The 16,139-nt window shown below is 35.4% G+C and overlaps 1 protein-coding gene across 6 annotated transcripts in view; it reads right to left on the bottom strand.

Moving 5' to 3' along the window:
- Positions 1 to 16,139, bottom strand: part of NKTR (natural killer cell triggering receptor) — a 45,721-nt gene that overhangs the window by 5,566 nt on the left and 24,016 nt on the right. For 3 of the 6 annotated variants that reach the window (XM_030008004.2, XM_030008006.2, XM_030008009.2), the window contains 7 exons: positions 11,591 to 11,620; positions 10,583 to 10,728; positions 9,110 to 9,332; positions 8,362 to 8,517; positions 7,050 to 7,137; positions 4,006 to 4,151; positions 31 to 2,970 (listed from right to left, as the gene is read on the bottom strand). In XM_030008004.2, the coding sequence (XP_029863864.1) occupies positions 31 to 2,970; positions 4,006 to 4,151; positions 7,050 to 7,137; positions 8,362 to 8,517; positions 9,110 to 9,332; positions 10,583 to 10,728; positions 11,591 to 11,620 (3,729 nt within the window). Of the gene's footprint in view, positions 1 to 30; positions 2,971 to 4,005; positions 4,152 to 7,049; positions 7,138 to 8,361; positions 8,518 to 9,109; positions 9,333 to 10,582; positions 10,729 to 11,590; positions 11,621 to 14,240; positions 14,273 to 16,139 lie in introns of those variants that run through there. The other 3 variants (XM_030008007.2, XM_030008005.2, XM_030008010.2) reach the window with 2 other exon arrangements.

Here is a 16,139-nt window from a genome sequence, read left to right as displayed (position 1 = left end):
TAGGCCATGGGAATAACAAAAACTTCTTACCTATATGAATATGTAGAACTTCGGGATCGACTTCTTGAGTGACTGTAAGATATGGACCTTGTTCTGTGTCTGGATTTAGAATCAGATTTACTCCGTGACCTACTGAGACTCCTGGATGGGCTATTGTCATCTCTGCTTGGAGATTCTTCTTCACTGGAACTATCTTGGTTCCTTGGCCTGCGATTTAGCCGTGCTGTTTTTCTAACTTCATCAAACAGAGATCCAGGCCTTACTTTATTTTTAGCTTTTATTTCAATTCTTAAACCTGCTGGTTTAGGCTCTGGTGCTGAAGTTACATTCTTAACTTCTGCAGCAGTACTAATTGTTGCTGGTTGTAAATTACCAACACCTTGCAAAGGCTTCCATTTATTATCTATCATATTGCTCTGTGTATTTTCAGTAATTTCACATTTTAAACTACAGTTTAAAGACACAGGGACAGAGTTACTTTCTTGCTTTCCCATTTCTTTTTCTTCTTTAATATTAATAAAGTCTGTAATACTGTTTCCCAGTTTGACAGCATCTTGTTCAGGGGTCTCAACCTGTAAATCTTTGTTTATACTAGCACTTAAAGCCTGAGGTTTAGCAGTGAGAACGACAGGAGACAAAATGTCCACATCAACCTTCCCTGGCGAGTTACGATCCGGAGTACAAATCTCCATGTTGTCATCTGTCTGAATAACATCTTCCAATCCGTTCTGGTTACTTTCTTCAGCTTGTTTAATCTCATTCTTGCAAGCGGTCACATTTATTCCTGAGTTTAAAATACTGGTTGAAGCATTTGTTTCAATGCTATCTTTATTAAGGTTACTGCGATCTGGTGAGGCACCACATGTAGTGTTTTTACCTAAAAGGTTTTCATCCGCACAAGACTTTTCACCATTTCCCATTTCATCTTTGACTATTTCATCCTTTTCATAAACTTGCTTATCCTTTATGTCCCTGGTAAGCGGCTTTTCTTTTTTATCATCCTTGGTAACCGGCTTTTCATTTATCTCATCATCATCTTCTTCACCAAACTCCAGTGGGGGCTGCCAGTGAAACATTTCTTTTCTTTTCTGAACTTTGTGTTTCTTCTCCTTTTTCCCTTTTGATTTTTCTTTTGCTTTTTTGGAATGTGATTTTTTAAGAGTTTTTTTCGATCCGTGTTTGTGTTTTTTTGACTTTCCTCTAATGTTTGTTGAGCTAGAACAAGAACTCTCAGATTCAGAAGATGACAACTGTTTGCTTGTCTTCCATGCACAATCAGAATCCAGAAAGCCTTCTGAAGAATTTGACTGTTTTTTTATCCTTTTGGTAACGCTAAGCTCTGTATCAGATCCTGATGTGGCCTCTCCTTCTTCTTTACTGGAGGAGGGTCTGGAGTCTCCCCTATTATGCCTTGCCTCTCCTCTTTCGGAATTTGATTCAGAGTCCCATTTACTACCTGAATAGGATTTTCGTTTAGTTTTTGCACCACCTCTAGGCTGCTCAGAAGATTTCTCTTTAGCTGCTTTCTTTTTAGCATGATCAGAATCCCGCTCACACTTGCATTCCTCCTCCCCTCTCTCAGAACTTAAGCTATTTTTATCCTGTTTCTGAGTATCTCCTTCTAATTGAAAACGGCCTTCTTTTTCTTGGACTACTTTCATTTTGGCAGAACGCTCACTGTCAGTAGAGAAGTCTGAAGATGATAAACTGTCACTCTCTTTCAATCCTTGAGAAGACTCATCGTAGTCTTTTGTACACTTATAAGGGAGAGTACTTTCAGAGCTCGTTTCTTGCCTCAGTTTAAGAGACCGAGCTTTTTGATCACTTGACATGGATTTTCTTTTGTTTCTGTGTGTATCATCATCACTAAGGGAATAATAAGATGTTGACTCGCTATAACCTGACCTGTCACTGCGGTATTTACTCAGTGATGGTGATCTACCAGAAGAACGAGATTTTGTCCTAGAGCTAGATGGACTTCTAGATCTGGTATAAGATCTTGAGTATGACCTACTTCGAGAAGACCTGCTTCTTGATCTCAGCCAACTGTCTGAGCTTCTGTCACTATGATATTTGGAATAACCACTTCGATCACTGTCTGAACTCCTTTGTCGCTTATGATATGAGGAAGAAGTGTTGGCCTCTTTAATGACTACTAAATTGTAATTAGTTTGTGTGGGTATTAAATGGGTTGTTTTAGCTTTCATTTCCTGAATTCGCTCATAAGATGGCTTCCACGGTTTCTGCCCAGGTTTCCACCTCGAAGGCGGTGGACTATCACTTAAGGGTATAACAGGAAGGTTTTCTGGGACAACTGGTGGTACAACAATTTTATCACTCGGGAGTATAACTGCTCTTACAGGCTCAGCAGTCTTGTTCAACTTACTTTCATTTAATCGTGTTGAAATATTTCGTGGAGAATTGGAAACAGTCTTTTGAAGCCTAGGGTTAGAACTTGACCTTGACCTGCTTCGAGACCGCGATGATTTAGAGGCTGATCTTGATCTAGAACTTCTTCGGGAATAAGATCTTGATTTAGACCTAGATCTGGATCTGGACCTGGACCTGTAGTATGATCGAGTCCCTCTGCTTGATAAAGTGGATGAGCTCTGGTCTTCCTTATCAGATTTAGACCAGTCTCTTCTGGATGAACGTCTAGAAGACAATGAAGAAGAACGAGATTTCCTCTCACGATCACAAGATGATTTTGTCCTCCTGAGGAAGGAATGAGAGGATTCTACATCTGATGAGGCTGATGTTTTCTTTTTTTTTGTTTGCTTGTGCTTCTTGAAATGCTTCTGCTTTTTAGATTTCTTTTTATGTTTCACCTTCTTTTTCTCTTTTCTGTGCTTTTTGTGATGGCTAGAATATCTCACAGTACTTAGATCAGAGTAACCGTTATGTGACCAGGATCTTGATCTCCGGGATGCACTTCTTTCATCCCATCTGCTTGTACATGGGTCACTCAACCTAGAAAACAAACAAGCAAGCCCCACACTAAGTGAAAATTCTTTAAAAACTTCAGATAAACTTAAGTATTTTCCCCACCTCCTAGGCAATTCATTAAGTTTAAAAAAAAAAAAAAAAATTAAACACACCCCCCCTTTACTACCAGACAATTGTGTTTTGACTGAGCTTGTTAGGCTTGTTAAGATGTAGAATTACGTTACTATCAAGAGAGCTACTTCTCTATAAGAAATGAATCAACCAACGTCAGCAAATTTTGCATATTGTAGAACCTGTGCAGAGATTTAATGTTTTAACTACCCTAGTCCACAGAACTTTGACCTCTACCACTATAGGATTCTTAAACCACGTTTAAATACAAATTTTAAAACATCATCTTATTTAGTATTCTTTTAGCTGGTATGCTCCAATACAGCAATAAGCTGAACGCACTCAGTATATAAAAAAAACTATCAGAAACATTTGCAATTATTCAGTAATGATTATATACAATATTCTTCAGTTTTCCTTTTAAGGGTTATCTATCATCATTTGATAGAAGCTTATATTTAGTATCAACTCATCAGAAATTCTGGAGAGCTGGCTTCCATCACAGAGTTTGCAGCTGCAGAAAGAACATGTAACTAGAACAATACAGGATTGGTGGATTCGAATGTCTTACTTGGTATCCAAAGAAACCATATCACCAAGTTTGAGGCTAAAGGAAATCTGACATGACTAGCTCTATGGAAAGCAACAGGAAACTGGACAGGTCCATTAGTTACTTATTTAAGAAGTACCCAAGATGGCACCATCAGAAACTACTATTCTGACCTTCTGACGCTTTTCAGCGTGTGTTCATCTGGTGTCACATTAGCAAAGTAGAAAGGTTTTAAGAGAAGTTTTCCACTTCTAATTTTTGGAATTTAAATGGAATGTATTTAAACACAAAGATATTTACATTTTTTATTCAAACACTAACGACATGCTAGATCTACACAACCTGTTAAAGCTTGTATAAAAAACCAAGACATTTTAAATTTGTAGTAAGGATCTTACTTATCGCCTTTACTCCACTTTTCTCCACTAGGTGGTCTATATGTTCGTAATCTCTGCATTTCCTCTTTCCAGTGAGGAGGGGTCTCACTGCTGTCATCATCATCGGATTCAGAACATGATCGTGATCGAGGTGGGGTGTGATATCGCTATGAAAGCAAAGATAGATGGTTACACAATATATTTTTCTTTAAAAGAGATTGGATAATATAGAAAATATATGGTGTCTTACAGAGATTTTGCATGCATCTTCATAACACAAGCCAGACAACATTATCTATGCAAAGTCCATGAAGAAAAAACAAACTCTAGATTTCCTACCAAAACCAGCCACTTTTGGTATGCATATATCCCACATACGAGACTGGATTACATAGCTAACTGTATCTTTTTATACTCTGAGAACATTTCACAAAGCTTGAGAGAGGCCAGCAGCTAACCCATTTTTTCAAAACGTAAAAGGAAGAATCAAGGAAGAGGTCATGGATTCCCTTTACGTAACGCCTTTTGGAATAACACAATTACTGCAGATAACCAACTTTTTTTTCAGGATACTAAAGCACAGATGTTTCACTTCAGTTAGCAAACACTTAACTGCTTGTATGATTAAAGACAAGCCCTATTTCAAAAGTTACTGCTGTTCAGCTCTTCAGAAATGGGAATCCAGTTTAAGATGCCTTCCAAGAGAAAAAAAAAAAAAAAAAAAAAGTCTTTCACAAAAGTGTAATGAAGCTTCACACTTAACAAATTATGCTTAGGCACAGCATTTAAGGAGGCAATAAGAGCTACTTGTGCAGCAGAGAAAAAACTCTAATATTGCTAACTCATTATTTTCCATTACCCAGTTGGATACACACTTAGGTAAATTCTGTGAGGAAATTAGATGCTCCTTGACTCAATAAAGAAAAACATCTGGATTTTACTCAATTATTTTGAGCCACTTATAAAAGCAAGCAAAATGTGAAAAAAAAAAAATTGCCCCCCAGAATAAAACCAGAAAGATGCATGTATTGATTTATTCAGTTAATTACAGGCAGAAGTCTTTAAGACATTGTTTATATTAAAAAAAAAAAAAAAAAAAAAAAAAAAGATAACCTGCCACGAACATGTTTGAGCTGAATCAGTGACTACTTAAAAAACCACCTTTTACAAATGAATGGCATATAATAGATTGCGAAGGTTTCACGGACCTGCCTAATTCTCTCATATTATACTCAGGAGTCTCTCAGAACCTAAGAGGATTCAAAACTACAAATGATTATTTTGAAAAACATCAAAAGAGTTCACCCTGGGTAGAAACTGTTGCTAATCAGACTATTAGAGATGGCAGAAAAACATAGTTCTCCAACTAATTGCTAGCCCTAAATTATTTCTGATATTACTGGGTTTTATTCTTAATTTTGCCAAGAGGGTGCCAAAATTATGAAAAACCAGACAGACACCCAAATCCCTGGCAAAAGCCAATTCCACTCAGCTTTAAGCTGTTTCTCCAGAAATCTTTATTTACATAAATATTTCAAAACATTCTGTTTAAAAGGCTTCCTTTAGTGGATATCACAAGTGTCAAATAGAAATGAAAGCTGTCAGATGCAGCAAAGACAGCTATCAGATTTAATGTCAAGGCTGGCAAATAAGGGTTGGTTCTCAGGCGAGGCTCAAACACTACAATACCTTGGTCCATGCTATGGCCATCTAAGCCATTAATTTTGTGGCTTAAAATAACTGCATCACGGGGATCAGTAGAAAACTACTTCTCAAATCCAGCAGCTATCACATAAGAAAATCATGCTCAGAGGAGTCTCGGTTAAGACCACTCTAATGAAAAGTGTCTTCAGCTATAAAGATACTGATCTTTATATATAAATTTTTTTTTTTTTTTTGAGGACTTCCACTTGCAAAAAAAATCTGGCCTTGGTTTGGTTTATGGTCACCCAAATGCCACCTGCTAAATTGATCCAGGAAAACATTCTAAAGGGGAAGAACATGCTCAGTCATGGCATGCTACAATATGAAGTACAGTAGAATCAAATGCACAATTATGAAAGCTTTTTTTACTTTCTCCCTCTTTTACTGACTCAAAAACAACAGTGCAGCTGTGCAGTGTTTTGGGGCCTGTATTGTAAGTTATTAGAGAAGAGACAAGAAGACTTTTGCTTGAGTACAGCAGAATTAAGGCAAAAGTTCTCAGAATACTAAAGATCTGAAGTAGAAATGAAATCTGCCTAAACAGTGGCAGTCTTCAGAGAGGTAGGTAGAAAAAAAGAAAAAAGGACCAAATCTGCACAACTGCAAAAATGCTTCACAACTAGCACTGCAAAGAAGTAAGTTCTTGCCCATGCAGTGTCACCTATGAAATTACAAGACTTGATCTCAGCCAGGACAGCTGATGAAATTTGAGAAACTACATTAAGTAGTTAAAAAAACAGGAAACAAAAGGTTGACTTAAAATAACAAAAAGCAGAACAAACAAGGTAAGCGATTCTGCCAAAGTTGCCAACAAAACTGTTGTTTCTCAGCAATATATGCACAACCATCAGGAGATGCAAATACCAGAACTTGGGAAAACGAGCAATATACATCTGAAAGGGCTGTATACACTTAGGACACTACAGAACAGCTTTGTCTACTGTTATGCATTACAGTCCTAATGCTTAACAGAAAGAAAATCCAGAGAGTGGTGAAGCTGTTCAAAAGCTGTTGTCACTTCCCATTACTTTAGATGTTGTGGCTAGCATGGGACGAATCTGGCTGAATTAATTTCAATCTTTAAAAAGAAATAAATTTATTCTTATGTTTGAAGACTTCTCGTAGCTGAGGAGTAAGCATTCCCAAACAATCTTTAAGTAAAAAGACAGTAACAAGAAGCATAGCAAGAAAAGCGTTATAAAATGAACTACCTGACCACAGTATTTCAACCTTCTAAGCTAGCATCTACAACATGTTAAAGTGTCACACAAAGCCGCCAAGGAAATTCAAAGGTCAGAGAAGATACTCTGAGAGGAAAGGGGTGTGGGGGGGGTGGGGTTAAAATAAAGTTTGTCACATACTATTGTGCCTCTTCCTTTAATTTTTCGTCCAGATTTAGAGACTGATGGTTTCTGGTCAGTCAGAACTGGCGTAGGATCAAGAAGCTTCCTACATAAATTAATAAAATATAAGCTTACATGGAAAAAAACCCAAAGAATTACCTTAAACTAATTTTAAGTTAATAATGCAAAATATTCATTTATTTTGAGATGGCAGAACTAAGAATTCAGTGAATTCTCCAAGAAATAAAGCAAGACATGCACATTTCTGCAATGAAAGGCAAATCAACATATACTTGCTTTCAATGAAATGTGTAGCCTATCTGACCTCTCTACCTGTAAATAAATGCCAACAATGAACTTGCAAAGTACTCTGTTAAAGTGGTACACGGCTTTTCTAAAGAGGTTAACTTGGGTTTGGTGCACAAATCATGAAAACAACATGGACAGAAGAGTTTCAGGGTCTCAGCAGTTACACAAATTCAATGTCTTAGCATAGGGAATGGTAATTCACGATAGTCCACAGGTTCTAAAGCCTCGCTTCTTTCCCAAGCAACAAGAGGTAAATCAGCACTCCTTTACAATTTGTGTAATATCCTCGAAAGAAGCAATTACTAAGGCTTTGGAAACACGAGTAAAGTAATGTTTCAAGAAAAGGCATACAGCAGATCATACCATTAACTGAAATGAAAAAACAAACAAAAAACCTGATTTTAGAGGTATCTGGCAATGTAATGTATTAGCTCATCTAAGTCCAAAAGTGAAGAAATTTGACAGAAAAAGAACCTAATTGCAGTTTAGTAGAGGTGCAACACACAAATTGAAAGTAACTTGTGAACTCATGACTTGCTTTATATCAAAAGAAGAGGATTTTCTCTTATTCTCAAAAATCACAGATGGGTCATAAAATTCTAGTTGACTGATTTTGAACCAAAGTTTCTTCTTCAATCTAAGAAAGATGAAAAATCACCTCTCCCAATCCCAAACTTCCCTTGCAATCAAATATTTGCGCTGTGGTTTACATTGCAAAATTTCTTTTGGAATTATTCACTCATTTTTTTGCATCATCTGTAATTGAGTTTAAGGTCATAACATGCATGATCCTTAAGGACCAATGAAACTAACTCATTAGATCTCACTGAAAAACCCTGACATAGGTTGTAAGGAATATTACAAAGAAAACTGTAAAAAGGGCAATTAAATTACCTCATTTAGAAATTCTGACACTACAGCCATCATTTGCTATCAGTACTAGTAATAGAACGTTAGCAGGAAAATTTTATGCATAGTTTCCACCAAGTCAACATTAACAAGAAAGCTCAATTTTCCTTACGGTTCAGGTTCTACATTGACAACAGGCACATCTCTTCTCAGCAAAAATCTATTTTCAGGCACTGGAGGAATTTCTTCAGGACGTACCACAGGTTTGTCCCTCTTTGTGCTAACATCGACTGCTTTTTCTGTTATATCACTCTTGTCAGAAAGGCTGCTATAGGGAAAAATAAGTTGATAAATCAAAATTAACTGTCAACTGATAAACACCACTTTTTCAAAGTGAATTCCAAAACAAGTCCACATGATGCTTCAAACTCTAAGATGGCTTAACAACCAAAATGTGTTTCATTAACAGCCCATTTTAGGCTAAAGGAAGGATGGTGCACTATTATTTGAAAGAAGGTTCAGTTCTCGCTTTACAGCAAATAATTTTAATTTGCCATTTGTCAAGAAATATTTTTAAAATATAATCAAATACATATCAAAGATCTATTATTTGCCTAATGTCTGACTTTAACACAGGTATACTGAGTCCCAGATACTTTAACATGCTGAGACTTACTCATTTCAAAGTTGCTCTAGCTTCTATGTACAAAGATCTTGAACTATTTCATGGAAAAATCTACTCAACAAGCTCAGCTTTAGGGGTTTTTTTGGTTGGTTGTTTTTGCTTGTTTATAGAAATCAAGCATTACAATACAAACTTAAGTAAAAGCATTTTCATCCTCACTGCTTGAGTACTTCATGAAAACTAAGTAGGATTTCTCAGATTTCTCTGAAATTCTTAAATTTAAGAGACTAGTCACCGTCTTTGGTTCGAGGTTCGCTTGCACCTTGGATCCTCTTTCTTCCTCTCCTCCTTTCTTCGTTTTCTTGATTGTTTGGTTTTAGCTCTTCTTTTACGCTTTCTTCTTCTGCTTCTTTCATTTTCAGCTTCACTGTCAGATGAAGTTTCTGAAGAGCTTGATGCACTGGAGGAGGAGTCTGAAGCTTCTGAGTCAGAACTTACTTTCTTCTTCTTCTCCAAAGCTTAAAACAGGTATTTTAAGTTTACAGTGTGTACAGGTGCATGCGTGTGTAGCGTGTATATACACAGCACAAAATACATAATTTTTTTATATGTATAAATACACACACATACTGCTTCGAGAAGCTCTGTGAACTTTTTTCACAATGAGTTGCATTAAAGCACAATAATAAAACGTCATATAATTGTGTCTAGTCTAAACCCATACTAAAAGAAATTATACAAATATTTTCCAGCAAAGATAGCTGTAAAAAAATTCCTTCAGTTGCTATGAAGTAAACTGTATGAACTTCCACACACAACTTCCACCATATAAGAAAACATATCACTGCAAGGCCAAAACATTTTGAAATTAATACACAGTAAGTTTATAACTGAAGCTAAACATTAACTTGTGCCAAGCTAATATAAAGAAAGGTTGAGGATAAGTATAGTTTTAAGAAGGAGGGTTCCCCTCCTTTTCTCCTTTGAAAATGTATTTTAGGTTATAACACTGAATTCACACTTTTGGGTAAGAATAGAATACACAAATAAGCCAACACCATTTATAGTAAAAAAAAAAAAAAAAAAAATTAGTTTCTTTAGAAAGCGATGCACAGGTTACAAAAAATTTAAGAGTTAGTCTCAGCCTCAGTTGTGTATTTCTCCTTTCTGCATCGTCATACTTTTATGTTATCTATCCTCTTGACTTTCTCTAACGGACATAAATAACCACATTATCCTTAAGGAAAGTCAAAAGTGAAGTAGAAAACGCAAACTTATTACACTCCACTACTTTACAGCAACTGTCCGAATATATTTTAAAGATAACTTATTCCCTGTGAATTCTCATGAAAAGGAAAATTCTGTTGACTACATATACCACATACATTAACATTACATGACCTTAAAATAAACCTTTGGAAACTGCACAAAATTCAACTTCAAGAAAAGCATATGTTTGTGTCTCCACCTTTTAAACTCAGAAAAATAAGTTCTAATTATTTTTTGAGAATGTCACATTAACCTCAAACATTAATTAAGGAGAATAGGAAGCAGGCATACGTTTTCCAAGGCACAAAGGTTTAGGTCAGAAAACCTTTTCCCTTGCTTTGCCTTCCTCACCTACACCAAGATTTAAGTTTTAAAGGCTTGTAAGAATTAATTAAGGTTCTAGAGATTTACCATAATGATTTTTAGACACTGCGATAATTTTTATACTCTCTGAAAACAATGTCAACATTCAATTAACTTCAGGTATGTGTATGCTTACCATCTTTTGCTGATTTTGTAACAAGCACCCCACAGTCAATAACTCGTACATCTGCATAGGGTCTACTTGCAGTATCAGTTTTCAGATTTTCTATTTGTTCTATTACTTCAAAACCAGAAATAACCAGTCCAAAGACAACATGTACACTGCAGAAATAAAATATTTGGAAAGTACAAACATTTATATAATGCTGTAATTATTTTCCAATGAATTTCAGATTGTAAAAGTAATTCTGAAATAGAAACATTCAGCTCTTAAAAATGTATTAAACTTAAAAATAAGATTTTTTTTTACATTTACAACAATGCTAAGTTTTCACGCAACATGAAACAGAGGTCCACTCCTGTTCAATTTGAGAGAAATACTTGATGTCATTCTACTCTCTTCTACATGGGCAGGGTAAACAGATCATCATTTCTAATCCATCCTTCTATTTTTGAAATTTTGTGCAATAGAGGGATCAAGAGTCCATATACAAAGATGACAAAGAACTACAGTTTTCCCCAGAGAAGAAGCATTTATAGGTCTATACAAACTCAGCATACAAATTCCCACTGGCATTGCAGGGACACTTATAATTAAGGAACCCCCAGTTTTGTTCTACCCTACCACATTTGTCTTTCCTTCTTCCATTTGCCCCATAACTTATACTTACAGGAACTAGTATATTTTGGGGATAAAAACATGCCACAAAGAGTACTGTCCAAATATATTAAACTTGACATTTCAACTCACTGATTTATGGACTGAGGGCAGCGCAGCAACCAGTTTTAAAGAAATAATGTTAGGATTTCAGACCTTCCAAGTTTTTGACCAGCTTTAGGAAATAAGTTGCAACTTGACATTTTTATAGAACTGAAACTTTTGTTTTCCATTTTGTTCTATTGTATAATCTTTCTCAGAATTAAGAATTGGTTTCCCCATTGCTGTCTACTTTCAATATAACATGTGAAGACTTACAACCTTCAAATTTTAGTGATCTTTGGAGAAACGGTAAAGGATTCTTACCCATCGAGATGAGGAGCAGGTTTTGTTGTTCTGTTTGACAAACAGCAAGATGGTAAGATGGTAAAAAAAAAATAATCAGGGATTCAGATGAAGTAAAAGAGGAGAATGGCACAGAAAAAAAAAAGAGATGAAGGTAAGAAAAAAAATAGTGAAAAAATCCAGTTACATACATGGACTTAAAACTTTACAGATTATACACACAGGTTTTTTTAAACTTTTACATGAAATTTGCTTGAAGTTTAGCTAACTATGCATACTTGGAAGTTGTATCAAGTATCATTTATGCATGCAGTAAACGATTTTCAAATAAGTGTCTTTAAATACACATTCAAACATAACTCACATTTTTAATGAGAGAGAGAAGATACCCAATATTTATTGCCAAATTGTAACTAATTGAATTTATATGTTTCTGAAATTGTTAGGTTCTTACATTACAAGGTCACTTTAAAGTCAGTTTATTTAAAAAAAGAAGAGAGTTGTCATATGTGATAGATACTCTGCTCCCCCCGCCCCACTTCCTTCTTACTCTCCATTTACTTGATTGGCCTCATGACTCAGAATACAAAGCAATACTTCTACCTTTAACCATCAAGACTATAGCACTTCAGCTCATAAGCTCGCAGGCTTCCCAAAAGCAACAGCAGCACAATGCAAGCAGACATTATATGCTAACCCTACAGCTGACTTCTGTGATAAATGCGGACTTCCTCCCTATTTTTCAGCTTCCCACATTTAGCTGTTTCTAGCCTGAAGGAGAAATGCAACTGCATTACATTTTGCACACTATCCTAAAAGGTATTTGGAGTTATGCCAAATTTCTGAGTTGACTTCAAATTGGAATATTCAAGGTTGTGCATATATAATTATATGTTAAGATTCACCTTTTTGATGATAATGCTATGACCTGGTATCTCTCTATATCCTTTTCCAAAGAAAAGAAAGGAAATTACTTCTACAAGAAAGCCTGCATAATGTTGCACAGGGAACCTTGCTATGCAGACAAATTCAGTACGGAACATCAGAACTTGCATTAATCTTATATATTGGGGGAGAAAAAAAAAAACCAGAAGTCAAGATAATTTGCATTTGAAATTATTTTAATATTTGAAAACATTCTTCCTCTCTCCTCCCCAGGCACTATTTTGCCTTTCTAGCCTTCTTCCAATGAACTCCCCTCTCTCAAAATAAATAATCAATCAATCACAGATGCTTTTTCTAAATTTACAATAACACAGGTGTGGTACAATGAAGTTAGGTTTTCACTGTTATAATAAGATACTACTTTTTAAGCACATATCTTTACTTGAGTTTTGAACTACTAGGTCACAAAACACTGCAGTGCTGGAACGCATGCCAAAAGATGGAACTGTGAATCAGGAGTGTTTACACTCTTGATTTTTTTTAAGCTCCAAATGCCAACCAGACCTTCCACTTCTGTAATACTGAATAATAGAGAAAAATTCTTTGGTTTAACACAGGGAAAGAAATGCTATCAAGACAACAATTAATTTCTCAATAGTAGGGGGTGTTCTTTGGTTTTCCCTTGCTAATACAGCATATTGCTACAAACAGAAAAATTCTTACAGCTTTTGAAGTTCTTTAAGCCAAAGTGAGCTGCATTAACAACCTGCTGTTAAGTAAACAGTTTATGCGGGTTTAATTATAAAGCTGATTTAAAGTAGTGAAAAAATAGAAGTGGGTTACTTAAATAAAACCAATAATAAACAAGACTTAGTGCTTAGAATTAGCTAGAAACAGCAATAGGTTCAAACACACTTGATATGAATGCTGTAGTAATGTGCTTCTGCCATGCAGTAGCAGCACTTGAAGACCAATTGAACAAATTACCTAAGCATGTACTTTCTTTAGACTAGTCCTCAATAAGCAAAGAAAGGGATAGTTGGTACATTAAAACCCAGGTAGAAGTTTCTCTCATTACACTGGCAATTTGATAGATAAAATGGATAGGGTTTTTCCTCATTTACTTGTTCATGAAGTGAAAAACACAAGGAAAAGCATTATCCAAAAAGAAAACTTTTCAGATGCATGGCAAGGAGTTAGGTGACTTAACAGACTTCCTACAGGAAGCAGAAACCCAACTCCTCATTGCGCTTTTGAAAGTTTTGTCATCTCAATGTTAGGGTTGTAACATGACATTTATTCTGCAAGCGTGCACTTTAGAAGACCACTTCAGAGTTCTCTGCATATGTTCTGCCTTTCAGTCCTTGAACATTTGCTTTGGCGTCCAAACTTAATCAGGAGAAAACCTACTTACTGCCTTTGCACTACAGATACCTAGAGTCATGATGAGTTCCTCCCCCCAAAATAATATTTTATTAAAACATTTCTATACAGAACTTCTGTAATTTAAAATGTTCAAAATCTGCCTTATAATATATACTATTATCCAAGTTATTTACAGAAGGAGAAATACCTTTCTTCACTCAAGTTTAAAGTAAATTGGTTTAAGATACTGCTGAAGAGAAAAGCATCTTTTTGATAAAATCATGTTATCACCCACCCCCCCAAGAACCTCCGTCCTAACAAAGGATTCAATGCACATAACAATATGATCAGAAAAAACAAGATAGATAAAAACAGAAAGAAGAAAAGGAAAGGACACAGCCTTAGAGGAATGAGACATTACCTTTGGAGCGCACGATGTAACACTGTTTCTGTAAATTTTACACAAAAATGGCAGAAATAAATTGTAATACATTTTCAGACAAAACTGAGTCTATGTTTTATTAAATACAAGTTTAAAATTAATATTAATCAAGTTGTATGCAGAACAAGGATGCCTAAAAGAGGGCTCTAAATTTTCTTTAGAATACAAGGTACTTTGAAAACTACAGTAAGTTCTCCTTAAAAACAAAAAAAGAAACCTATAGACATAACCTGCTTGCATATGCTATTACAAAGATAAACGGTTAGAAGAGAATCCTCCCACTTCCCTCTAAGTCTCAATCCAGCAAAAGTGTTAGAACACATGCACAACTTTAAGCAGATGAATAACTGATTCCAATGGGTTTATTCACGTGCTTGCAGTTACATAGGTGTTCAAATGCTCTACTGAATCCAGTCCTAAGTAAATACTTCATAGAATGGCACACCATAGCTTAAATGTTTTGATTTACAAATGTGTTATGTCATTAAGTCTACAACTTCATTCATTTCATAATTAGCTGACATCTTCCTTGTATGAAGAAGTTTTTCTAAAACTAAGAAAAATGGCTGTTTTCTTTAGAATATGGGCACTGCTATTTGACTACTTCCGTTCAGAATTATAGAAAAACAAAAACATTGCAGATGAAAAAAGACAAAACATATGCATCAGCTAATACCATATTTTTGCTCTAGTATAATTCTGAACAGCAGCAACGTTTTAAAAATGCATTATCAGTTGAGCTTATCCATATTTTTCCCCCCAAATAAACTATTAGTTCTTACTTGTGTCTCTGCATATTTGAACGTAGAAATGATCTGTTTGTTACTTGTTACACATAAAAGCATCCTGTGAATACTTTCACATGGGCTGTGCTTTTACATAAACTTTTGATGAAGCCAATGGACCTGCTTGTGTGATAAGTGCATGTATACCACTTTTGCTCAAAGATAATGCAACATCAGCCTCTCTCATCTGAAATTTTTACATTTTTATATTACTGTCAACTGTTCAATAATTAGCTCAAAGGTATTTCAGTCACAGTAAAAAAAAAAAAAAATTAACTGTTGATTAGAAAAATACCTGTTTTGGGACACCAAAAAGACTTAGAAATGAACCCCTTTTAATAAGCTAGTAACATTCAGAAATCATTTGTAAAATCAAAACAAAAGAGTCCTCACAATTTATTTTATCCTTCATTTAGCAGATCAAAGCGGTTAGTTTGTTTGAATTTAGTAACTAGGCATGGCACCACACAATAAAAACATTTTTAAGACAAAAAAAGCTATTTAGTTTTGAGCAAGAAAGCAGAGCTTGAGAGACGCATTAAACCAACAATACCCTCAATATAGGAAAAAAAAAAAAAAATCTAGCAGTAATAGCAAAACAGCCTCAAGTTTTAGACAGCTTCTGAACACAGAGGCAAGAACTCCAGGCATTTGAACTGATACGGAAGACAACCTAGGACTCCTCTTTAAGTTGTAATAAGGATGTATTCCTCAGTAAACTACATGGCTAAATAACAAGGCATTAAATTAATTGTTACACAAAATATCCCAACGACAACAAAGGGGTTGGCTTTTTTTTTTCCCCTCTATTGTTTTCTTTATGCTTCACTCTGCACAGGCACTTCTATTTTTCTAGTAAGCATAGCTTGACAGATTTTGTATGACAATGGAAGCAAAGTTAAGCCCATGCAAGCATTTGTACGATCAGGAGTCTCATTAATTTTATAGTACTTTATATACTTATTTTCTCAAGAGTTGCACTTATATTGTATTGCAACTGTCCTTACTAGCAGGTTGGATATGGCGACATGCATGATGGAGTTGCTCTAAAGAGACAAGATACCATTATCAGATCAGCCTGGCTGAGAAGCAG

The sequence above is a fragment of the Aquila chrysaetos genome, chromosome 3, assembly GCF_900496995.4.
Source record: "Aquila chrysaetos chrysaetos chromosome 3, bAquChr1.4, whole genome shotgun sequence".
Lineage (NCBI taxonomy): Eukaryota > Metazoa > Chordata > Aves > Accipitriformes > Accipitridae > Aquila > Aquila chrysaetos.
The sequence above is the reverse complement of the archived record's forward strand: the minus strand, read 5'-3'. Positions and strand labels throughout refer to the sequence as shown.